Below are 26,421 nucleotides of genomic sequence, written 5' to 3'. Positions count from 1 at the left end.
GTGATAACATTCCTTTTTATAAGATTATTAAAAGGATTGAGAAAGTGTAACCTATATTTAAAGTTCTCAGACTACTGCCTGACACACAGTAGGTACTAATAAGAATATGCTATAATCACATCTGGTATGTAAGGATTAACATTAATATAAGGAAGGCTTACCTGACACTTGATTTTATTTACTGATTAATTACAAAGCATAGACTGAAGAGATTCAGCCAGAGAGCAGTAACCTCTACTATAGAACTAGGCTGATTGGAACTAAATCCTTCTTTGGTAAACTTTAGTGCTCTCTGTTAACTTTATTAACAGATGGAATTTAAGAAAATAGCCTTGATTTTTCAGCAAAAATTTTGAAAATACTGGTTTTAATATTTTTCCTAAAATCTTTTATATAATATAGTTGAACTACAAGGAAGAGGAATACTTTGAGAACATAATTCAAAATTTGAAGTTCAGCCAAAATAAACAACTAAAGAAGCTTCGAGAAAAGGTGGACAAGGATGAGTATGTATATTCCAGTTTCTAATATGTTTATTCAGAAGAGGGTCTTTTTTCCTCCTCTCTGTTAGAGCAATAGAAAGAACCTGACCTAGACTAATGTTAAAGTGTGCAGCTGTCCTCCTTCTATGAAGTACTTTGAAGAGCATCTGAGAATATTCTACTAAAGATGGGTCAGATATTTAACCAAATTTAATTTTTTTTTTATTAAGGTATGTCCTCAGACAACCTAATTTCTTCGATTTCTTTTCATTTTGCTACCTGTTCCTCTTTTTTTGTGGACAAATTTCTTGAAAACACCTTAATCTGAGTAGCCCATAGCTCCTTCAGGCTTTCTCCAAGGCCTCACTTACTCAACTCCGGATTTTCTTCCACCCACAGCCTCATCTGTTTTTCATAAGTGAGTCATTCCACAGATTCGTCTCCTTCCCGGATTGCTCCATGTCACATTTTTCTTACCCCAGCTGTAACCAGATAGGAGATATCATGAATGGGTCTCATTTATAACCTTTAAATGTGCTTCTCTGTTTATTAGTGGTGTTAGTATTCCACGTTAACTATTGGTTTAGTATTTACTTATCAATTAAGTGGATGTGTCTAACATATATTTCTCAACCTGTGTGTTTATGCACTTAAATCCCTAGAATTGCTTGTGTTGACATCTCACCAGGTTCTTAGCTGCTAGAGAATAGGGGCTGTTCATTTTATCCATTCAGCACAGTGCTGAATACAGAGAACATTTTCAGGTACAGCTGAATTAATTAATGAAAGATAAGCAAGTGAAAAAATAAAATCTACTACATTTGTGTCGTAACACAATAACATATCAGTGAGGTGCTTGGTTCTTTTATGCATTCATTTATTCTGTCATGTATTTATTTAATAAACTAGTATTTTGGAACACTAAATCTAAGTGTCACTAAGTACTGGGAAAAGCAAAGGTGAACTTTGATTATATTACCTTACATTATAACAGCTGAACGTATAGTTGAGGGGGGGAAGAATATCCCCCTTTACCTCTTTTGAACTCCTATGGCTGAACTAATAATAATATTGACATTGGAACAGATCAGTAAAAAAAAGCAATTTAATATGTGCACATGGAAGATCATAAATGATCCTGTGAGAAATGATAAATCAGCTTTTTATAACTTTTAGATAAAGAAGCGATAAATTTGTGAAGAATTGACAGGACAAAGAAACTTAGGTTTGTGTACTCATTGGGGCAGAGTCTAAGCAAACTTAGAACTTGGATAGTAAATTAGTAAAGAATAAAAAGTTTTGGCTGCACAGCTTTTTGGCCCTGAGTTCCTTAACTCTGGAGATAAGGGTGTCTGTCTCAGTCTCCTGGAGCAGGAAGGGCACCTTTCACAGGGGAGATTTATTTCTGCATCCCAGGAGAGAAAAGAAGGTCAATGTGCCCATCATGCGTTGGCTGCTTGTCAAGTAACTTCAATTCAAAGTAATAGATATGCCATTATGGGATATGTTGGGGTGGCCTAGGCTGGGACCCAACAGTAGAAAAGTAATAAACTGTACCACCAGGAGGAAGAGGTTGTGCCAAGAGAGATACAAAGTACATTGAGACTGTTTAATGATAAGACTGCTCTATTCTTAGTAAACCAAGGAAGGGTCGAACAAAATTTCTAAGTGGGAATGCCAATACATTTCAATCTTTATACAACGTTTTGAACCCTGCAGGTATCCTGAAAGAGAAACTGATTTCTTTTGCTGACCTCTGGGTTTATACTGGAGCAAATATTGTGTTGTTTGTGGCAAAAAAACAGGGCTGCAAATATCAGAGAATGTTGAGTGTCCCAGATGGCAAAGAAGGAAGGAAAATGGTTACATATGGTTGGTGTCGTAATAGATTATCAAATCCTTTCTCTACAGAACTACACAAAGTTATCAAAAAAAAAAATACTACTGTGGGGGTTAAATTTATAATCTGAGAAGTTTCTTACAAATCTCAATATTTTCATTCCTTTACTTACATTTAATAATTTTTAGCACTGTGTAAATTATCTATGGAGACATATTATCAAATATTCTTTCTGAAAATTGCTAATATAACTTGTATTCATTTGATATATGATTTATTTATAATTTTAAAAATAGTTGTTGAAATATTGCTTGATATTTTCTTTTGAAGTTGACGTAGCAGAATCATTTTGTAATGTAGTTTGCTCTTTTCATTTCCTTTCATCATGGGTATTGACTTTCTCTGAGTCTTTTTATCTTTACAATAGATCATCAAAGCCACACTTGTACATAATATGTATATTTTCATGAATGTTTGGGCAGTAGCATGCATAGCTCAGTGGTACTTTTTGGATCTTTTACATGAGCTTCTGATGGCCTATCAGAAGTGCACCATGACTTTTAAAGTCTTCTCTGCCATGCCAGGCTGGTTTTCCTTCCTTCCATGCCTAGTGCCTGTAAACTGAGTATAAGGGTCCAAACCTCTGACTGCACATGAGAGTCCTCTGGGGAGCATTGGAAACAATGCTGACTCCACCTCCCTCGATTTTGGTGTACTTGCCTATGGGTGGGGACCCAGGTACAGCAAGTTATTGAATAACGTTGTTTTGTTCAACTTTATTTTGTTATAATATTGATGAGATGTTAAGTAGAAACTTTTTTTAACTCTTGTTTATATCAGTTAGCTTATAGTAAAATTGGTTTCATTATACATTATTACAGTGAGCACTTACTGTACTGGTATTCTTTTTAATAACAGCATGTTACTGTACAAAACAACACAATATGAAATCAAGCACAAGATGAAATGATGCAATCAAGAAACACAGCAAACATGAAATGTATGAAGCTGTTGCCAGTGTGACAACACATTGTTACAGCAAAAAGGTTTTTTTTACTAAGTAGAAAAAATACACTTTAAAATAACAATAAAAAGTATAGTATACTAAATACATAAACCAGTAACATAATCATTCATTACCAAGTGTCATGTACTGTACATAGTTATATGTGCCATATTGTCAGCACAGTAGGTTTGTACCCACATCACTACAGACACGTGAGCATTGTGTTGTGGTATGACATTACCAGGCTATAGTGTCACTAGGCAATAGGAATTTTTCAGCTCTATGACAATCTTATGAGATCACCATCATGTATGTGGTGGCATTGACCAAAACATTGCATAGAGCATGACTATATCTAAAATGATTTACTTCCAGTAACATGATTATGTTTTTACAGTCTGCAGGGCAAATTTAAGCCTCTAAAGAACAAATGATGAACCAGAACAAAACAAAATGAATTTCTTCTCTTGTTTATAGACTTGATGCAATTTTGTTAGTTTTGCAGGACAAAACTTTCTATAATGTAATTGGGACAGGTAGTGCCACTGTTTGTAAGTCATGACTGGTAAGCCATGGAGTTGCTTTTTATAAACTACAAACACTTATTTCATTGCTGAGCCTTTCCTGCTGTTGTATGTCAAAATAAACACACTGACAGCGACAGCATAAACATCTTACTGAGCACCTACACTGTATACAAAGCACTGTGCTTATCACTGTGGAGGACACAGAAATGAACAAGATGTGGCCATGACTTGGGAGCTCACAATTTAGTGAAAGAGGCAAGTGAGTAACAACTAACTCTGGGGAAAGACCAGATTGTTTGGTGCTATTCTATTATAAGGAAACAGGGTGTTAGGGCAATACTTTTCTAAAAACCACATTTAAATCTTTACTTATTAGTAACAATCTCTGGAAACATGTCAGCGTTTAAATTAATATTGAGGTGAACAGAGGATTCACTAAAAACAAAATAACACAAAATGCTTGGTTCCTTTCTGTCTTCCCCTTCATTGCTTCAAGCCTGCTGTTTTTTCTGATGGTATGGTGGGGAGCCCCTGAAATAAGTAATACTCCTGAGGCTGTCACCCCAACATTTGTGGCCTTTCAGGAAATGGCCAAACCCACCAACAAAGGCAGAGAGGTTGGTACCCTGTACAGTGACACCATAGTTTTGCCACTGCCCTGAGTCAGTCATGCTCTTTTGTGTCCCAGTGCTGCCTGTTACAACCTATGGCCTTTAAAGAGCCATGAAGTTTCCTTATTTATAAAATGAGCAGGTTGATCTAGACTGCATGACAACTCTAAGATTCTTTCTAGCATTAATATTCTCTGGCCCTTACAGTGAAGCTTTGGTAGGAGCTGGGGTGTTTTCTTCCTTGGCTTGGCCACATCAAGTGAGCCAAGAAGAAAAGAGCATACTCTTGAGAGGTAGGGAAGTACCTCACCTCTTTCTAAAATATCCCTGTGATTCCCTTTCATTGACGTTTCTGGAATCACTTTTCTTTTTAAGTAATTCCTGTGTCAGTGAAACTGATTATCAAAAAAGCAATGATTGTTTAGGATTTCTATGGATAAATAAGATAGCACAGAGGAAGGACAGCAATAGTACCTATCTGGGGGAACGTACTGACTGTTGGAGACTTGGAGTACAAATGGATGAATCTCTGTGCATGTAAAATTATGGAGAAGATTTGTCAAAGTAATTACTTGGCTCATCAAGTACTACTCAGCCAGAGAGATGGAATAATGGATAGTTAGACTAAACTTGGACAAATCACTCACTCCTTATGGCAGTATCTGCCGTGGTATGCTCATGTCCTGCATATGTTGTAGTAGATGAAGAGTTTAAATTGTCATCTTTGAACTCCTATTAAACCAACCAACTTTACGATTTTCCAACATATTTTGGGATTATAAACAAAACAGTTTATCAGTAAAAAATATTTCTAGTTTTTAATACCCAAAAAGGTTTTTGTTTATTTGTTTTTTAGAGAGAGAGAGGAAGGGAGAGAGATGAGTGAGAAGCATCAACTCATAGTTATGGCATGTTAGTTGTTAATTTAAATGTACTTTAATTTTAATGTATGATTGCTTCTCATACATGCCTTGAGTCAGAGTGGGGACTCAATCTGAGCCAGTGACCCCTTGCTCAAGCCAGAGACCATGGGACCATGTTGATGATCCCACATTCAAGCCAGCCACTTTGGGGTTTCAAACCTGAGACCTAAGCATCCCAGGTCAATGCTCTGTCCACTGTACCACCACTGGTCAGGCAAGAGGATTTTGTTTTGTTTTCAGATGGGGAAAGGCAATAGGGAGGGAAGATAAATAATTTAATAGTTGAAGTGCTAAACTGGGAAACTTTGCAAAAGAATTCTGGAAATTTTACTAGTGTGTCCTCTTATAGTGCATGGTTCCCTTCCAGCTGCCACCATTCCCTCCAGCTTGCATTGCAGCCCTGCTTCACCTAGGTCTGTGCCCTCCACCTGCCCATGGTCCCAGGATGAGAAGCATCAACATCCTTGGGGTCTGGGGGACCCATCAATATGCCAAGGTCCAAATCTGTATTGCGCACCTACCATGTTTCCAAACTTTTCTAAGCCCTACAAATACAATTAAGAACAAAACATGATATAAACAACCAAGACTACATCAAACTAAAAAGCTCCTGCACAACAAAAAAAATAATCAACAGAATAAAAAATCAACTGCTGGAATGGGAGAAAATATTTGCAAATCATTTATGATAAATGATTAATCACTAAAATATACAATGAGTTGCTGCAACTTAATAACCAAAAAATTAATAATCCAATTAAAAATGGGCTAAGGACTTGAGCAGACATTTCTCCAAAGAAGACATACATTCAGCCACCAGGTATATGAAAAGATGCTTAGCATCACTGATCATCTGGGAAATGCAATCAGAACCACCATGAAATAGCTTATCATGCCTGTCAGGATGGCTATTATAAAAAAAAAAAAAAAAAGAAGCCCTGGCAAGTTGGCTCAGCGGTAGAATGTCAGCCTGGCATGTGGAAGTCCCAGGTTCGATTCCTGGCCAGGGCACATAGGAGAAGCGCCCATCTGCTTCTCCACCCCTCCCCCTTTCCTTCCTCTCTATCTTTCTTTTCCCCTCCCGCAGCCAAGGCTCCATTGGGGCAAAGTCAGCCCGGGCACTGAGGACAGCTCCATGGCCTCTGCCTCAGGCAATAGAATAGCTCCAGTTGCAATAGAGCAATGCCCCAGATGGGCAGAGCATTGTCCCCGAGTGAGCATGCCAGGTGGATCCCAGTCAGGCACATACAGGAGCCTGTTTGACTGCCTCCCCACTTATAGCTTCGGAAAAATAAAATTAAAAAAAGAAGAAGGAGGGGGAGGAGGAGGAAGAGGAAGAAGGAAGAAGAAGAAGGGAAAGAAGAAAGGGAGGGCCAGTGTTGGTGAAGGTGAAAGAAAGAAGAAAAGAAAGAAAGAAAAAGAAAAACAGTGTTGACAAGGATGTGGAGGGATTGGAACCCTTACACTATTCATGAGAATACAAAATGGAACAACTGCTATAGAAATAGTGTGAAGGTTCCTCAAAAAATTAGAAATAGACCTACCATATAACCCAGAAATCCCAGTTCTGGGGATAGATCCAAAAGAGTTGAAATTGAGATCTCAAAGATAATTGCATTCCAACTTTCATTGCAGCACCATTCACAGTAGCTAAGATGTGGAAGCAGCTTGTTTCCATTGACAGTTTAACCCTTTGACTAGTCCGCATGTTCATGTGCGTCCTCGTGCCTCCTGACCAGAGTATGATCGGACATGTGTAAGACAACATCAAAAAAAGGCAAATGTGTGTTATTTTTGTTTCCATAAATTGGTTATCAAACAAACATGATTTTAAGTTAATAAAACTATAACTGGAACTAATTTCATTTTTAAAAAAAACTCACTCCCGGCCCTGGCCGGTTGGCCCAGTGGTAGAGCGTCGGCCTGGTGTGCGGGGAACCCGGGTTCGATTCTCAGCCAGGGCACATAGGAGAAGCGCCCATTTGCTTCTCCACCCCCCCCTCCTTCCTCTCTGTCTCTCTCTTCCCCTCCCGCAGCCAAGGCTCCATTGGAGCAAAGATGGCCGGGACGCTGGGCATGGCTCCTTGGCCTCTGCCTCAGGTGCTAGAGTGGCTCTGGTCGCGGCAGAGCGACGCCCCGGAGGGGCAGAGCATCGCCCCCTGGTGGGCAGAGCGTTGCCCCTGGTGGGCGTGCCGGGTGGATCCTGGTCGGGCGCATGCGGGAGTCTGTCTGACTGTCTCTCCCCGTTTCCAGCTTCAGATAACAAAAAAAACAAAAAACAAAAAAGAAAAAAAAAACCTCACTCCCGAGAGTCAGTGAGCATGAAAATACTCACTACTCAAAGAGTTAATGAATAAAGAAAATGAGGTATAACCTGGTGGTGCAATGGATAGAGCATCAGACTGGAACGCAGAGGACCCAGGTCCAAATCTCCAAGGTTGCAGGTCTGAGCATGGGCTCATCCAGCTTAAGTGCTGGGTCACTGGCTTGAGTGTGGGATAATGGGCATGACCCTGTGGTCACTGGCTTGAGCAAGGGGTCACTTGCTGTGCTGGAACCCCCGGTCAAGCACATATGAAAGCAATCAATGAACAACTAAGGAGCCGCAACCTCTCTTCCTGTCAGTCTGTCCCTCCCCCTCCCTCTCTCTGTCTCTGTCACAAAAAACAAACAAACATATAGACACAACCTTTGAAAAGAGGAAATTGTGTAATATGCAACAACATGGATGAGCCTGAGACCATTATGCCAAGTGAAATAAACCAGACAGAACAACTACTGCATGTTTCCACTTATATAAGGCATCTTACTTAGATAGTCAAATTCATAAAATCAAAGAATGGAATTGTGATTACCTAAGGTGTGAAATCGTCAATCAATAGGCATAAAACTTCAGTTAGCAAGATAAATAAGTGCCAGAAGTCTTCTGTACAGCGTTGTACCTATAGTCGACAATAATGTATTGTACATTTAAATGTGCTGTGGGAATAGATCTCATGTAGTTATTCTTAACACAATTTTTAAAAAATCAGCAAAACCTGGAATATCTCTGCCTTCATGGAGTTACTGCCTAACAAGTAGGACAGACTATAGACTTAAAACATTAATTTATATCATTGCTAAGTGTTATATGAGATGGAAGAGGTTTCAATTCTTTCTAAAAGATCCCAAGATTGATCTAAATCAAGGGTAGTCAACCTTTTTATACCTACCGCCCACTTTTGTATCTCTGTTAGTAAAATTTTCTAACCGCCCGCTGGTTCCATAGTAATGGTGATTTATAAAGTAGGGAAGTAACTTTACTTTATAAAATTTATAAAGCAGAGTTACAGTAAGTTAAAGCATATAATAATAATTACTTACCAAGTACTTTATGTCAGATTTTCGCTAAGTTTGGCAGAATAAATCTTTATAAAACAACATACTATAGTTAAATCTATCTTTTTATTTATACTTTGGTTGCTCTGCTATCGCCCACCATGAAAGCTGGAATGCCCACTAGTGGGCGGTAGAGACCAAGTTAACTACCACTGATCTAAATCAGGAGACAAAGTGACAAAGAGAAAATTCTGACAGAAATGACCCACTCTCCTATTAGCTGTGTGAACTTTGACAACCTAAATAATACCATATGTAGTGCTTCAATGATTCCTTTATAAACTAGGAGAATAACACCTAATTTTGCCTTGTGGGGTCCTTGTGTTGTGTACTGTGTAACATGCCTGCTACATAACATGGATGCTCATTAAATAGCAGCTGCTTTTGTTATTTTCTGGTCATGGTGGGACTTAGGGGTGGTGCAGAGGCCAGCATCTTAAAGCTTATTAGAGTAAGAGGGAGCCCTATGAAGAGAAGGGCTTCATACCAATTCGCTTCAAAATGTTCCACTTTGACATAGATTAACTTAAGCTGAAGAAAAGGCCCAAAAGACTCAGGAAAAGCTTTTTACCTCTCCTTTAACTATGTAAAAAAAAAAAATTTATGAGAGCTAATACTAGAGATAATGACAAAGATTATGAGGTAGCTGTGGGGAACTCAGCAGAGACTGTTTAAATTTCTCTCTGTGTCCCTTTGTGTCTGTGTGGCATGCAAACATTTATTTACCAAACATTTACTTTCCTCATCTTCCAGTAAACTGACTTCCTTCCCTCTGCATCCTAGACCTCTGAGCCCTTCTACGGAACTGGGATCCAGTATAAACCTCAATTGCCTGACTACCTTTGGGGCTCTCCTGTCTATGTGAGGATCTTCTACATACATAATTAAATTTGTTTTTGTTTTCCTGTTTATCTGTCTTATGTTAATTATTAGATCAGCCAAAAGTACCTAGAATGGTAGAGGAAACATTTTCTCTCTCCTACAAAAACAATTTAAAAATTAGCACTTCCATTTTTTAAGAGGTTGGCAATAAAATGGCATTCATCACTGTAATGAAATTTTGCATATGATTTAGATCAACTGCTTAGAGAAGGGGATTTGATGGGGGAGGACAGGGTCCTCTTTCTCTTTAGCGTGCATGTTTGTTTTCCCACTGCATCACTAGTTTATAGGTGTTCGGGAAAGGAGTTTGATGACCATATTGTGCCATGGTTTCTACACCTGAAAATTGGATATGTCATCTATCTTATACGGAAGGTTTGAAAAATAAAGGAAGATAAATAGAAAGCCTTGAAGTCTGGATGAGATAATATTAATAAATGTAAAGAATTACAGTGGTTATTGTGATTACAAAATAAGAATTCTCCTTCCCAGAAAACCACTGTATTGTATTGATGATTTCAAAGGAGTCCCATTAAGACCATGAGAGGCTGAGAAATTGAACACTTTCAGGAAAAGACATTAACCATTTTTAAGTTTTAAAGTTACACATGAGTGGGTGCAAAAGGAGTTTTATTTTAAGTGCTTTGGCAATCCAGTGGGGTTTTTATATCCAAAAATCTATGGGATCAGGTGTCGACCTGTGCTTTTCTTCCCTGCTATAAAAGTTATGTTTATGTGCTTTCACTTGAACGCCACTGAGGTGCTTCAGGGTAACGAGAGCTAGAAGAGAAACACCTGGTCCTGCTCTCAAGAGTATTTCAGTTATATTTCCCATCCACATTGTTTGTTCAGCTTTGAAGGCCATGCTGCCTATAGTGGCCCTTCTTTGTAGCACCATCAAAAGCCCCAAAGAACAAGTTTGCCTGACAAAATTGTGTCTCAGAGATTAAAAATAAAGTTTGCTTCTTTCTTGTTTTCTTACTCTTTGCTTTATTCAACACCACACACATCATTACTTCTACACACACAAACCATACGAGAGAAAGCAAAGAACAGGGTGATTCCCGACTCACATCTCAGGTGTGATGCCCACTCAGCAGCTAGCGTCTGATCTCTACACTTAAAAAGTGTTTTGGGGTAACTACTCATTATGTTAGGGCTGGAATCACCATGGTTAGGGGTCCTTTATTGCAGTGCATTTTCTGTTTTCTGTACTGCTCTTCAGGGTCAAATTTGTGTTAACTAAATGGAAGTTTCTCCTGGAACTTTGAGGCTACATCCAAATCAAAAGACCTTTTGTTACATTACCATTTAATTTGAAAAAAAATTTTTTTTGCATTTTTTTTAATTTTTAAAAAATTTATTATTTAATTACAGTTGATATTCAAATATTATTTTGTACTAGTTTCAGGTGTGTAGCATACAGTTCACCCCACGCCTGGAGCGATACATAGTTACTACAACTCTGTTGACTGTATTCCCTGTGCTGTACTTTACATCCCCGGGACTGTTTTGTAACCACCAATTTATACTTCTTAATCCCTTCACTGTTAATTTAGCTTCTTGACCACAAATATTAGACCCTGAGCCTGTAGCTGTTATCTTCAGTGTATTTAAGATGTAATGATCAAATCACAATACTTCAAGTTCTGCTCATTCTCAGGGACAGTCTTTCCTGGGCAAATGAATCTGGGTGGATTCCAACCCAGGATGAGGACACATCATAAAAGATCTCAAGGAAGAAAAGGCCAGCACTAACCACCCACCAGTGCTCTATAAATCTACTGACCATTATTCTAATTTTATTTGAGTTTTCTGTGGTCCTAAATAACTATGTATTTTTTTAAGATATAATTCACAGTGGACACTTTAATATGTAAAACCCTCCCTGCTAGAAAGTTACAAACATTAATCAAAATGTAATCTTAAGCTCTTCCAAGTAATGTAACAGATGAGCAGAAAAGAACTGAAACAAAAGGTATAACATTTATTTTTACAAAAGCAATAAACATGAGATGGGTAATATAAACTTCATTGATCTATGTCCTACTTTTGAAATCTGTTGCTATCTAAAATATTAGTTTCATATGTCTAGTTTCTTTATTCTGTAATGTAATTATTTAAAAAATATGTTTGGGTTGACACCTATTGTATTTCAGTATTAGCATTGCACCTGAATCCAGAACCAATCATTTGTGCTTACCAAAAATAGTCTATGCAAAGTGTACTATCACTACATCAGAAGTTCATAATTGAGAAACTGAGCCTTAAAATAACTTAGACCTGGAAACAAGTTAAATTAATTTTATAATAATTAAAATATTTATAAGCTATTTATCTTTAACATCTACTGCCATATTTGCTATCAAAATGTTGAGGACACATCAGAGATATCTTTCTAAAGTTACCACAAGAAACAGTGTCTCTTCAATAATTTGAGCTCATTTTCTATTTTGCTAGAAAACTTAGAACCAGACTTGAACTTGAGTCATAATAACTGTTAATATGTATAAGGATAAACCTAATACATCATTTTTGCTGATCATGGTTTTCATTTATAAAAATATTTTCTTTCATAATACTTTGGGTCACAAAACAAATCTACTTATGTTATATAGTTTCTGATTTCTCAAATTTAGTTTATCGCCCCTGGTTTACAATACATGTTTTTGTTGTGAGTCACCACAAATCATGTGGGAAGCAAGTGGAGTTTAATTAAAATAAATAAAATTATGTGCTTGTAATCATCAACCTGCAAGAAATTAAAATATTGATGACTCAGCTGTAATTAAATTAGGAAGGACTGATATATCAGTCACATCATCCTGTTTGAAAATGCTTTTCCCTGTTTAAAACAACAACATCAAACTAGAGAAGAAATGCATTGATCAACCTTCCCCCCTCTCATACCCTCTGCCTTTAAACTTAGTTTCTTCCTAAAGAAAAATTTATAGAAATGTTATATGGATTTTTTTTAAAAAAACCCAAATTCTTTATATGAGTCTTAGTCATGTTATTGGAGAGAAAACCCATATTTAATTAGAATTTATCAGACACTTGTAATATATGTCCTTCCTTCAGTTATTTTTAAGAGAGCAAAATGGGACTCACATCTGACCTTCCACAATAGTTACTGAAATTATAGCTAAAATGCTGATTTGGGCAGCTGACTTTGTACTGCTCACCTCACAAAGCAGAGTCTGGAAACAGTTCGAACTTAACCTCATTGTGCTAATTACAGTAAGCTCCTTCCCTGAGTAGTATGATAATTGCCACACTGATTGTTGCCCTGGAAGGAGAATAACTGCAATGAAGTTCTCTCAACTGTGTGCCTGTGTACTGACATCTAAGAGATTAATCTGAAGTTAAAAAGTGTCCATTTTATAATTAATATGTAAGAATATATATTAGTCTATTAAAACGGGAATAATACTTCTGGTGTAAGAAAGTACTTGATTATGATTATTGATATGCAGTCTTTATAACATCTAAGTAGAAAGCCGGGTACATTTGCAACTACCCTTTAGCTTAATGCTGCCTTTGAATTACTGCCTGGGAGCCATTTTGTTTTCATTTTCTAATTCAATCTTATAGTGATTCTAATCTCCTCAACTAAACTGTAGTCTTTTTATGTATTTTATATCAATAAAAGCAGTAGATTCTCTATAGAGCCTACTGTAAGTCATGCTATGCACAGATCAATATAAATCTATTTTAGAACCAACTGGAATGCCTTTTTGTATTAAAAAAAATAATTTTAAACAGCAATAATCAGAGGCATATTACCTCTTCAATATCCTGTCAACTGTTCCAGAATTGTTGGCCATAGTTACCTAATACCAGGAACACAAACTTAAACACATTTCAATATAACCTTAACCCATTGAAACTTCTAAAGAAATAACATTTCAGGGCATTTCGTACTGTCGGATGCCTCTGTAAAAATTCATGCAAATGAAATATCAGATTGCAGACCTGGATATATTCTGATTTTTCAAGAAGTAGAAATACTTTCAAATGAACTTCTTCACCTAGTGAGCTAATTTTAAGCTGTTGTTCTTCTATTTCAAGAAGTAGAAATACTTTCAAATGAACTTCTTCACCTAGTGAGCTAATTTTAAGCTGTTGATCATATTTCAAACAGAAAATTAACATTCATCTAGGAATAGTAACAATAGTTTTATTGTGTTGAATCAGATAATGCAGTATTGTTCATAACAAATTTCTATGTTTTCTATAGGTGGATAAGCGGAGCAGCTATAGTCAATGCATTTTATTCTTCTGGCAGAAATCAGATAGGTAAGGTCTATTCCTAAATAATTCTTTATTATGCCTTTATTGTTTTCAATTGTAGTGAATTACTTGAGCAAAGTATAGTAATACTGTCCATAAAAGCTGAAGTCGATTTACTAATTTATTGAATATACTTTTTGCAAGTAAATTTATATATGTATCTCTTTTCACTATAATTGCAAATTTTAAATAAGTGCAAATCACATTAGGTAGTTTTTTAAACAATGTTCTCATTTTTAGCTAAATAGTTTATTTCTAAATACTGCCTTATTTTTAATTATTTTTTAAAGTCCCTTATATTTCTACAACCTTATATTGACTTCAAGACTTCCTAAATTATCAGTATCTTAAAGTTGTTAATAATCCCAAGAACAACTTTTCAGAGATTTAGTTTTCCTAGCAATTCTATATTTTGGCTTCGATGGAAATAGTCCTATTTGGTATTATCTTTTTTCCTAGAAGACTCTTATGTGGCTCAGAAAGTTGAAAAATCAATTATATTAGGTTGAACCATGTGAGTTATATTTACTTAACCACTTTTGATCAAAAGGGAAAAAATTTCTTATGTTCACTAATAGTAATATGGCTGAAATATGCATAAAAATGAATACATTAGTAAATGATGAACTGTACAACTAAATGGCTTAATACAATAAAATAAATATTTTTTCTTTTCCTGGAAAGACTTTGACATCTTTAAACTTTCTCTTACATAGCATATAAATAGGTCCATTTTTCCTCGAGCATTTTCAGTGTGTAGAAAGGCCCCCAAGTGATTCAGTACTAGCAGAAGTACTTTACATAGCACAGACAGCTTCTCTAGGTGCTCTATGACTAGCTCTTTATTTCTAAGTGTGACTAAGAATCAGGAGGGAAGGTCATTTCAGCATTATTTTGAATACTCTTTGTATCTCAGAGTCTGCCCTAAGCATCATTTTTCTTAAATTTTGTTACTAATTAGATTGGAAATGATGGAAAATCTTAAAAGATTTTTACCATTGGTTAAAAAGTAAACTTTAGCCTAACCACAATGATGGCACAGTGGATAGAGCATCAACCTGGGACACTGAGGTCCCAGGTTCAAAACCCCGAGGTCGCCAGCTTGAGCGTGGGATCACTGGCTTGAGTATGAAATCATCAAAATAATCCCAAGATTGCTGGCTCAAGGCCAAAGGTTGCTGGCTTGAGCAAGGGGTCACTGGCTCAGTTGGAGCCCCCAGTCAAGGCACATATGAGAAGTAATCAATGGACAAAAGTGATGCAACTATGAGCTGATGCTTCACATCTCTCTCCTTTCCTGTCTCTCTCCCTGCCTCTCTCACCAAAAAATAAAAAAATTTAAAAAAATTTAAAAATGCACTTTAAAAGAAGTTGAAAACCTTATTTTACTTTAAGTTATATCCTTCTTCACTGCTTTTAAACATAGGAAGAGTTAAATTAAGAAGTTATCTATATTTTCTTTTGTATGTTTATAGTTTTTCTTTATTATTATTTTTTTTAATTAAACCTTTAATCCAGCTGGAATTTATTTTGGTATGTGACATAAAAATGAAATATAATCAGAAGTTTTGCTTTATATATCATGTAGATAATAAGTAAGGCATGTGCACTGCATTAAACTCAATTAGCTCAAAATGTTTTCCAGGCTAATTCATTTCCCAGCTCATGAAATGATTACCTAAACTCAGACCAGAGCCTGTTCAAAGATCAACTCAGAACCCATACAGTCTGTCCTTCATAATGTAGTCCTAGAAACTATTCAGATCTTTTCTTAGAAATACCTTTATCACTAAAGGGTCTTTACTCTGAAAATCTTTTTGATATTCAGTAATTCTGTCAGTGTAACATCTAGTTTATTCTAGACTTGGATTTAAATAAGATAAATAACTTTTAATGGAATGCCAAGGCAAAGCAAGGCAGCCTGAATTTTGGTTCTGCATTAGGGCTGACAAAGGGATTTAGCTTTATTTAATCCAACTCAGGAAGAGCCCCAGATCCAATCAGACCTGGTGGAAAGTCATCCCAACAAGAAGAGCCAGACAAACCCTCCATAAGACCCTGGCGTATTCATCCCTTCAGCTCTTCTCTACAACAGGTCTCTATAGTTCAGGTCAAGACAGAACCTTGTTTGACTCTAAATTACCCCGTATTCCTGGAGCTGGTTCAAAATTGGTTCGCGTCAGAGATTCCCTTATCAGAGAAGACCTAGGAATGTTCCATTTTGTATTAAACACCCTCAAACCAAACAAGCACACAGCAAAAAGGAAATGAAGATAAAAGTGACCTCACATTTTAAAAGTAAGCCATTATCATCTGAATAATCAAGAATTGACTGTAATAAGCATTGTTGATCTATAAGAAAGACCTTTTAAAGATTCTTAAGATAAATTCATCTGAAGACAATATGAAATTTTAAAAAATTGTTAACCTCTTTTCATATGCTTCTCTGCTAATAATAGCAGTTCAGAGAGAGGGGAAGTGTCATGCAAGGGGAGAAATCTCTGATATGTGTTGTTTTCTCTTTGACAATTCATTTAAATCTTCAAAGTAGGGATTGTCTTAACTAAAAACAATTGAAGATCCTGATCTCCATCTTACTTCTTTGATAAAAGTGTATGTGTGTATGTGTACACATACATAAATATATAACTTTTGCAACATTGTTTTAATGAATTTGGTATCATGTGCATTACAGAATTAGAATTGGTATAAAATAGTATGTGTCCCATAAATGACCCTTCCACTCTCACACAAATACCTTAAATTAAATTGTATACAATTTCTCAAGGAATTGGTTTTGTTATGCTATGATGAAAACAAAATAACGTTTTATTATTATATAGAGTTATTCATATTAATAATTTCTACTTTTTAATTCAGTTGCCACCTTTTGTCATAACTCATACATGTAGGCTACATTCCAATTTTTATATGCCGTCACATTAATTAAAAAAATAGTCAGCTTCCAGAACAAAGTACAATAGAACTGTTTAATATACTCACTAGTCCTATTTCTTGCATATTTGCTCTGTGGAACTCTAGAAACTTTTCATACCATTAGGAAAGTTGCACACAAATGTTTTGTCAAATGTTTCCCTGTAAGTGCTAGGTACTATTCAATCATCTTATTAAATCTTAAAATCTCATCCAAGGAAATGATTAAGTCAGAAGGGAAGACTTACAGCTGCTGCATTCTCCTTTCTCATTAACCATTAAAATGGTTTTCAACTTTAGGAAATTGTTGGATTATTTATATTTAGTTTATCCTGTCTGGGTCATCTATGACTATCTTGAGATAGTAAAAATTTTTGAAATTTTCTTATTTATTCTTAGGAGTCTTTGAAAGTTCATATTAAATATTTCTAAATATTTAATATAAAAAATGTTTGATTGTTTTATACCAAAATATTGACTTTAACTGTAGTCTTGAGCTTTATATCAATTCTAAAATTAAATTGCTTGCAGCCTTAAAAATATAAACCAGGGAAGTGAGAGGGAGGGGCAGGGAGAAATACAGTCTTTTGTTTCATGGACTGATGACTTCTTAAATTAACTTGTTGACATCCATAAACATAAGAAATGCACAACTAAGCAGCTGGTTATTATGAACAGTTGTGAAGTCCACTAGTGACAGTGATAAGGCTAATAGGGAAAATCCTCATCATAGACATTTAGCTGACAGAAAAAAAGGCAAAATCCTAATTTGCAAAGTTGAACTTGAAGACTAGTATTTAATATGAGCCATAAAAATCTTATCACTTGTCTAAACAATGGCATATAAGGGTATAATTAAAGCAGTAGGATCTTTACAGTTAATGTTTACTCTTGCTAGCATGTTTCATAGAGCATTTATATAATGGGTGGCTTTTAATCAGAGTACATAGTGTGGAAGATAATGTTCATTTTAAGCTAATAAAATATGGCACATAATTTTTATATTTTAAGCTAAAATTTATTTCTTAGCACTTTTGATAGCTCAGGCAACCACATGTGAAGTATAGCTTTCATCAGAATTCACTAAGGACAAAAGTATTTTTTTATTATTTTAATGCTATAACAACTTCTCAGATTTTTTTTTTTTTGTATTTTTCTGAAGTTGGAAATGGGGAGGCAGTCAGTCCCGCATGCTCCCGACCAGGATCCACCCGGCACGCCCACCAGGAGGCGATGCTCTGCCCATCCGGGGCGTTGCTCTGTTGCAACCAGAGCCATTCTAGCACCCGAGGCAGAGGCCACAGAGCCATCCTCAGTGCCCGGGCCAACTTTGCTCCAATGGAGCCCTGGCTGCAGGAGGGGAAGAGAGAGACAGAGAGGAAGGAGAGGGGGAGGGGTGGAGAAGCAGATGGGTGCTTCTCCTGTGTGCCCTAGCCGGAAATCAAACCCGGGACTCCTGCACACCAGGCCGATGCTCTACCACTGAGCCAACCAACCAGGGCCAACTTCTCAGATTTTTTAAAAAGTCTAAAGAGCATTTAAAATGCCCGGTGTGTTTTTAAAGTCTCCTCCATAAATATCTACTGTTTGTTCCTGAAATATGGGCAAGGCTGTGTCATATTCACTCTGCCTAAAACACAAAGAAATGACATTGCTATTCTGTGTGTTTTGTTTTGTTTTGTTTGCATTTTTCTGAAGCTGGAAACAGGGAGAGACAGTCAGACAGACTCCCGCATGCACCTGACTGGGATCCACCTGGCATGCCCACCATGGGGTGACGCTCTGCCCACCAGGGGGCAATGCTCTGCCCATCCTGGGTGTCGCCATGTTGCGACCAGAGCCACTCTAGCGCCTGAGGCAGAGGCCACAGAGCCATCCCCAGCGCCCGGGCCATCTTTGCTCCAATGGAGCCTTGGCTGCAGGAGGGGAAGAGAGAGACAGAGAGGAAGGCACGGCGGAGGGGTGGAGAAGCAAATGGGAGCTTCTCCTGTGTGCCCTGGCTGGGAATCGATATTCTGTGTTAACTAGACATTAAAAAATTTTAAGGTCAGGGCCCTTCTCTTATACTCCTGGTATTCCACATTGCAATGGCTCAGGGCTTTGCAAGTAATAAATATTATACTAATGATATTTTTTGGTTACAGAATATAATGTTGCAATTATTCAGTGATTATTAGAGTTTTAAAACATGAAAGATAAAATTACTAAATTATGAACATTATGAACAAAAGGGAAGACTGAGGGAGGCCGACAAGTAGGAGAGAAGTGTGGAGTCAGACCAGGTGGAAGATTGTGTGCTTAGAGAGCAGTGATAAGCTATCCAAGTTTTTTTTCCACAGGGAAGTAGCAATGAGTTGAGCACTTCAATCTGGATGCAGGATAGATTAGATTTAGGATACATAATAGGTTGGTGAGAAAGGAAGTGACAACCAATTAAGAAATGAATTCTGGATGACATCAGCATAATGGCGCAGTAGGAAGCGATACCAATAAATCTCCCCTAAAACTCAATAAGATCTTCAACCAGAAACAGAAAAACCTATCCTTGGAGCCTCCAGATGTTTCGCAATTCACCCGAAGGTATGGTTGAGTGAAAAATTGGCTAAATATATAATCAAACCCAGAAGGAAATAGGGAGTAAGAAATGCTCTGCTTTCCTCACTAACCTAAACAGGGCGGCTTTCACTGGGAACTGAGAATATAGAAACTGAGGTGGGCGAAGGGGGTGGATAGATCCAGGATGCGGCACAAATGGCTGAACCAGGCTGTAGCACGGAGATCCAAGCCGAGGAAAAACTGTGCCTGTGGCAACCTGGTCAGGACAAGCTAAGACTTGCGCCAAACCCAGACAAAGAAAGACAAGCGGGGCAGCCATTTTTCCCCGATCCCCAGGTCGGCACACGCAGATAGTGGGCGAGAGATTCCACCGAGTGCCTCAGCAGTGGGCGCTCGTGTTATCCCACAGAGAGGCAGAGTCAGAGCCTTTGTGTGGGCCGAAAGCGAAATCTTCAGGCCACCCCAGCGCCCTGAGGGGGCCGCGCACGGGGAATGAGAGCCAATTCCAATGCTGCAACTTTTTCGTACGGGAGGGGTTTCACTCAGAGAATGAGGCAGCTGGCCTGATATCCTGATTGGCACACACAGAGAGAGGGCAAGAGATTCCTCCAAGCACCTCAGGAGTGGGAGCCCGTGTTATCCCACAGAGGGGCAGAGTCAGGGGCCTTTGTGTGGGCCAAAAGTGGAATCTCGAGCCGCCCCAGCGCCCTGAGGGAGTTGTGCACAGGGACCGAGAAATAGCCAATTCCAACGCTGCAATTTTTCCATGTGGGAGGAGGTTTCACTCAGAGGGTGGGACTTCCGGCCTGATATCCTGGTCTGCGCACACAGATAGTGAGCGAGAGTTTTCTCCAAGTGCCCCAGGAGTGGGTGCCCACGCGTGTTACTGGACAGAGCGGCAGAGACAGAGGCCTTTGAGTGAGCAAAAGCCCCGCCTGATTATGCTAGCGGCTCTGACTGACTGAGCCTTACCCAGAGCCCTGTGCTGAGTGGGAATAGAGTGGGGAGTGGCTGGCTCTTTGAGCCTCTAACTATCCAGGCAGAGGCAGCAGCAACCCCATAGCTGGATTATCAGGCTACTAATTGAGGAAGGAAAGACTAGGAGAGAGGCTCCAGGAACACAGACTCTCTCACTGTCGGAGCCTATAAATGCTAATGAGCCTCGACCGCCAACGAGACTGAAGCACAATACATGACATCGCCATAGAGACTTATCAACTGCAAACCTCTACCTGAGCGTGCCAAAAGGGCAGAACCCGGGGTACAGAGTCACCGACCAGAAAGAGGGAGAGAAAAGAAAAAGAAAGAAGATAACCTCTCAAAATCAAGAATAATCCGCAGACTTTATAACCTATCCCATTTTATTATATTTGTTTGTTTGTTTCTCTTATCTTCATTCTTGATTTTTTTTTCTTTTTTTTCTCCTCCAATTTGGTCGGTTAACTCTCTGCCGGTCTTACTCTCTCCTCTCCTTGCACTACACTACCCATAAGTGTTACATCTCCCATTATCTTTTCTTTCCTCTTCCTTTCTCTCTATGAGGGTTGCACTCCAAAACTGTTAACTCTCTCTCTCTCTCTCCTCTTTTTTCTTCTTTTAGTGGTAACCTCTTTTTTTCGCTCTTTCTCTCTCTTTTCTCCCTCTATATTAGTTTCTTCCTTTCTCCTTTATGTCTCCTCTCATTCAAACCACAATAACGAACAAATTATCTTATCTGGGACTCAAACTTATGTTTGTGGATTTTGGGGCATTTTTACTTCACCTTTTCAACTCTCTAGCAGTGCTCCCATCCCTGGCTCTTCATTTTGTCTAGTTCTTGTTCCATTAAATACAATAGTAACTTTTTAATTTGTCCCCCCATTTTCCTGTTTCCCTCTTATTCTTCTCATCATAACTCTTAGTCAACCAACACCTAAAAGCAAATAATTTTATTCTTGACCCAAATTTTTTTCCTTCTTTGCTTTTTGTGGGCCCATACCCCCTTTTTTTCTGGTCTTTTTTTTCCCCTTTTATTACTTCTCCCCAATTCAGGCCCTCCAGTACAGGCATTGTTTGTTCTATTTAGTACAATATAACTCACAGTTCACCACAAGATTTTCTCAAGAAAGGGGAGAGGAGAAGAGAGGAAAAAAGAACGGGGAGAATACTTTTCTTTTTTTAATTTTATTTTATTTTTCTTTTATTTAATTATTGTTTTTAAAAAACTCTTTGATTTTTTTTTATTTTTTAACGTTTTATTCTTTATTAAATCTCATTAATACTATCAACAAAACCACCCTCAGATGCCATTAAGGAAAAGACAATTGAATATCATGGATAGAAAAGAAAAAGAGGTAACAGATAGATGAGGAAAAGTCTATGGAGAAAAAATTTAATATATTGGAAACCTTAGAGTTAAACGACAGAGAATTTAAAATAGAAATCCTAAAAATACTCAGAGATATACAAGAAAACACAGAAAGGCAATTTAGGGAGCTCAGAAAACAACTCAATGAACACAAAGAATATATTTCTAAGGAAATTGAAAATATAAAAACAAATCAAACAGAGATGAAAAACGCAATACATGAGCTGAAAAACGAGGTAACAACCTTAGCTAATAGAACAGGCCAGATAGAAGAGAGGATTAGTGAAATAGAAGACAAGCAACTTGAGGCACAACAGAGAGAAGAACAAAGAGACTCAAAAATGAAAAAAAATGATATAGCCATACAGGAATTATCTGACTCCATCAAAAACAATAACATAAGAATAATAGGTATATAAGAGGGAGAAGAGAGAAAGAATGGAATGGAGAACATACTCAAACAAATAATAGATGAGAACTTCCCAAGTCTGTGGAAAGCACTAAAGCCTCAAATTCAAGAAGCAAACAGAACTCTGAGTTTTCTTAACCCCAACAAACCTACTCCAAGACACATCATAATGAAATTGGCACAAACCAACGGCAAAGAAAAAATTCTCAAGGCAGCCAGGGAAAAGAAGAATACAACATATAAAGGAAGGCCAATTAGATTATCATCCAATTTCTCAACAGAAACTCTACAAGCTAGAAGAGAGTGGGCCCCAATATTTAAAGTCCTGAAAGAGAGGAACTTTCAGCCATGAATACTATACCCATCAAAGCTATCCTTCAAATATGAAGGAGAAATAAAAACATTCACAGATACAGAAAAGATGAGGGAATTTATCATCAAAAAAACCCCACTCCAGGAATTACTAAAGGGGGTTCTTCAATCAGATACAAAGAACAACAACAAAAAAAAACCCCACAAGTAAAAGCTCCAAGACGAACACAATAAAACCAAATTTAAACTGTGACAACAACAACAAAAAAAGGGCGAGGAGTGGATGGAGATTAACAGTAGCAAAGGACAATGGAGCGCAAAAGTACTCACAAAATAGTGCACTACAATAAACAGGGCAGGAACCCTTTTCATTACTTAAAGGTAACCACCATTGAAAAAACCACCACATACTAGAGGTTCTAGCCAGAGCAATCAGACAAGACAAAGAAATAAAAGGCATCCATATCAGAAAAGAAGAAGTAAAGGTATCACTTTTTGCAGATGATATGATCCTACACATCGAAAACCCCAAAGAATCCACAAAAAGCCAATACAGTAAAGTCTACTAGAAACAATAAGCCAATACAGTAAAGTCACAAGATACAAAATTAACATACAGAAGTCAATAGCCTTTCTATATGCCAACAATGAAACAATTGAGAACGAACTCAATAGAATAATCCCCTTCACGATTGCAACAAAAAAAAGTAAAATACTTAGGAATAAACATAACAAAGAATGTAAAGGACTTATATAATGAAAACTATAAACCATTGTTAAGGGAAATCGAAAAAGATATAATGAGATGGAAGAATATACCTTGTTCTTGGCTAGGAAGAATAATATAATCAAGATGGCTATATTACCCAAAGCAATATACAAATTTAATGCAATTCCCATCAAACTTCCAATGACGTTTTTTAAGAAATACAGGAAAAAATCATCAGATTTATATGGAACTATAAAAAACCCCGAATAGCCAAAGCAATCCTAAAGAAAAAGAATGAAGCTGTGGGCATTACAATATCTGACTTCAAACTATATTATAGGGCCACAAAAATCAAAACAGCATGGTATTGGCAGAAAAATAGACACTCAGACCAATGGAACAGAATAGAAAGTCCAGAAATAAAACCACATATATATGGTCAAATAATCTTTGATAAAGGGGCCAACAACACACAATGGAGAAAAGAAAGCCTCTTCAATAAATGGTGCTGGGAAAACTGGAAAGCCACATGCAAAAGAATGAAACTGGACTACAGTCTCTCCCCCTGTACAAAAATTAACTCAAAATGAATCAAAGATCTAAACATAAGACCCAAAACAATTAAGTACATAGAAGAAGACATAGGTACTCAACTCATGGACCTGGGTTTTAAAGAGCATTTTATGAATTTGACTCCACAGGCAAGAGCAGTGAAGGCAAAAATTAATGAATGGGACTACATCAGACTAAGAAGTTTTTGCTCAGCAAGAGAAACTGATAGCAAAATAAACAGAAAGCCAACTAAATGGGAAATGATATTCTCAAGCAACAGCTTAGATAAGGGCCTAATATACAAAATATATAAAGAACTCATAAAACTCAACAACAAACAAACAAACAATCCAATAAAAAAATGGAAAGAGGATATGAACAGACACTTCTCCCAGGAAGAAATACAAATGGCCAACAGATATATGAAAAGATGCTCATCTTCTTTAGCTATTAGAGAAATACAAGTCAAAACGGCAATGAGATACCACCTCACACCTGTTCGATTAGCTATTATTAGCAAGACAGGTAATAGCAAATGTTGGAGAGGCTGTGGAGAAAAAGGAACCCTCATACACTGTTGGTGGGAATGTAAAGTAGTACAACCATTATGGAAGAAAGTATGGTGGTTCCTCAAAAAACTGAAAATAGAACTACCTTATGACCCAGCAATCCCTCTACTGGGTATATACCCCCAAAACTCAGAAACATTGATATGTAAAGACACATGCAGCCCCATGTTTATTGCAGCATTGTTCACAGTGGCCAAGACATGAGAACAACCAAAAAGCGCGTCAATAGATGACTGGATAAAGAAGATGTGGCACATATACACTATGGAATACTACTCAGCCATAAGAAATGAACATCGGAACATTTACAGCAAAATGGTGGGATCTTGATAACATGATATGAAGCGAAATAAGTAAATCAGAAAAAAACAGGAACTGCATTCTTCCATACGTAGGTGGGACAGAAAAGTGAAACTAAGAGACATTGATAAGAGTGTGGTGTTTATGGCGGGGAGTGGGGAATGGGAGAGGGAAAGGGGGAGGGGCACAAAGAAAACAAGATAGAAGGTGACAGAGGACAATCTGATTTGGGTGATGGGTATGCAACATAATTGAATGACAAGATAACCTGGACTTGTTATCTTTGAATATATGTATCCTGATTTATTGATGTCACCCCATTAAAAAAATAAAATTAAAAAAAAAACCACCACAGAAGCACATGATTTAAAAAAGAAAGCAACAGAGGAAAGATGTATGGAATACACCCAAATAAAAACAAAAGATAGAAAGATGAAAGAGAAGGATCAAACAAGACACAAAACTAACAGAAAGAAATTTATAAAATGGCAATAGGGAACTCACAAGTATCAATAATTGCACTAAATGTAAACGGTTTAAACTTAACAATAAAAAGGCACAGAGTAGCAGCATGGATTAAAAAGGAAAACTAACTGTATGCTGCCTACAAGAAACTCATCTAAGTAACAAGGATAAAAACAAATTCAAAGTGAAAGGCTGGAAAACAATACTCCAAGCAAATAACATCCAAAAAAAGCAGGCGTAGCAATACTCATATCTGATAATGCTGACTACAAGACAGCAAAAGTACTCAGAGACAAAAATGGCCATTTCATAATGGCTAAGGGGACTCTGAATCAAGAAGACATAACAATTCTTAATATATATGCACCAAACCAAGGAGCCCCAAAATATATAAGACAGCTACTTATTGACCTTAAAACAAAAACTGAAAAAAATACAATCATACTTGGAAACCTCAATACACGCTGACGGCTCTAGATCGGTCATCCAAACAGAGAATCAACAAAGACATAGTGGCCTTAAACAAAACACTAGAGTACGTGGATATGATAGACATCTACCGTACATTTCATCCCAAAGTGACTGAGTATACATTTTTCTCCAGTGTACATGGATCATTCTCAAGAATTGACCACATGTTGGGCCACAAAAACAACATCAGCAAATTCAGAAAAATCGAAGTTGTACCAAGCATATTTTCTGATCATAAAGCCTTGAAACTAGAATTCAACTGCAAAAAAGAAGAAAAAAATTCCATAAAAAATGTGAAAACTAAAAAACATACTTTTAAAAAATGAATGGGTCAAAGAAGAAATAAGTGCGGAGATCAAAAGATATATACAGACAAATGAAAATGACAATGTGACATATCAGAATCTATGGGATGCAGCAAAAGCAGTGATAACAGAGGAAGTTCATATCACTTCAGGCATATGAAAAAAAATACGAAAGAGTGCAAGTGAACCACTTAACTTCCCACCTTAAGGAACTAGAAAAAGAAGAACAAAGAAAAACCAAAACCAGCCAAAGAAAGGAGATAATAAAAATCAGAGCAGAAATAAATGAAATAGAGAACAGAAAACCTATAGAAAAAATTAATAGAACAAGGAGCTGGTTCTTTGAAAAAGATCAACAAAATTGACAAACCCTTGGCAAGACTTACCAAGGAAAAAAGAGAAAGAACTCATATAAACAAAATCCAAAATGAAAGAGGAGAAATCACCACAGGATACTGTAGATATACAAAGAATTTTTGTAGAATACTATGAAAAACTTTATGCCACTAAATTCAACAACCTAGAAGAAATGGATAAATTCCTAGAACAA

General features: G+C 37.1%; 1 protein-coding gene across 4 annotated transcripts in view; it reads left to right on the top strand.

Annotated features, from left to right (window-relative positions):
* Positions 1-26,421, top strand: part of MME (membrane metalloendopeptidase) — a 138,897-nt gene that overhangs the window by 76,440 nt on the left and 36,036 nt on the right. For all 4 annotated transcript variants that reach the window (XM_066259055.1, XM_066259054.1, XM_066259056.1 and 1 more), the window contains exons 16-17: positions 403-506; positions 13,890-13,948. In XM_066259055.1, the coding sequence (XP_066115152.1) occupies positions 403-506; positions 13,890-13,948 (163 nt within the window). The remainder of the gene's footprint in view (positions 1-402; positions 507-13,889; positions 13,949-26,421) is intronic.

Source organism: Saccopteryx bilineata, chromosome 2 (assembly GCF_036850765.1).
Source record: "Saccopteryx bilineata isolate mSacBil1 chromosome 2, mSacBil1_pri_phased_curated, whole genome shotgun sequence".
In the NCBI taxonomy this organism is placed as follows: Eukaryota; Metazoa; Chordata; class Mammalia; order Chiroptera; family Emballonuridae; genus Saccopteryx; species Saccopteryx bilineata.
Note: the sequence above shows the minus strand (reverse complement) of the source record. Positions and strands in the feature narration are given on the sequence as shown.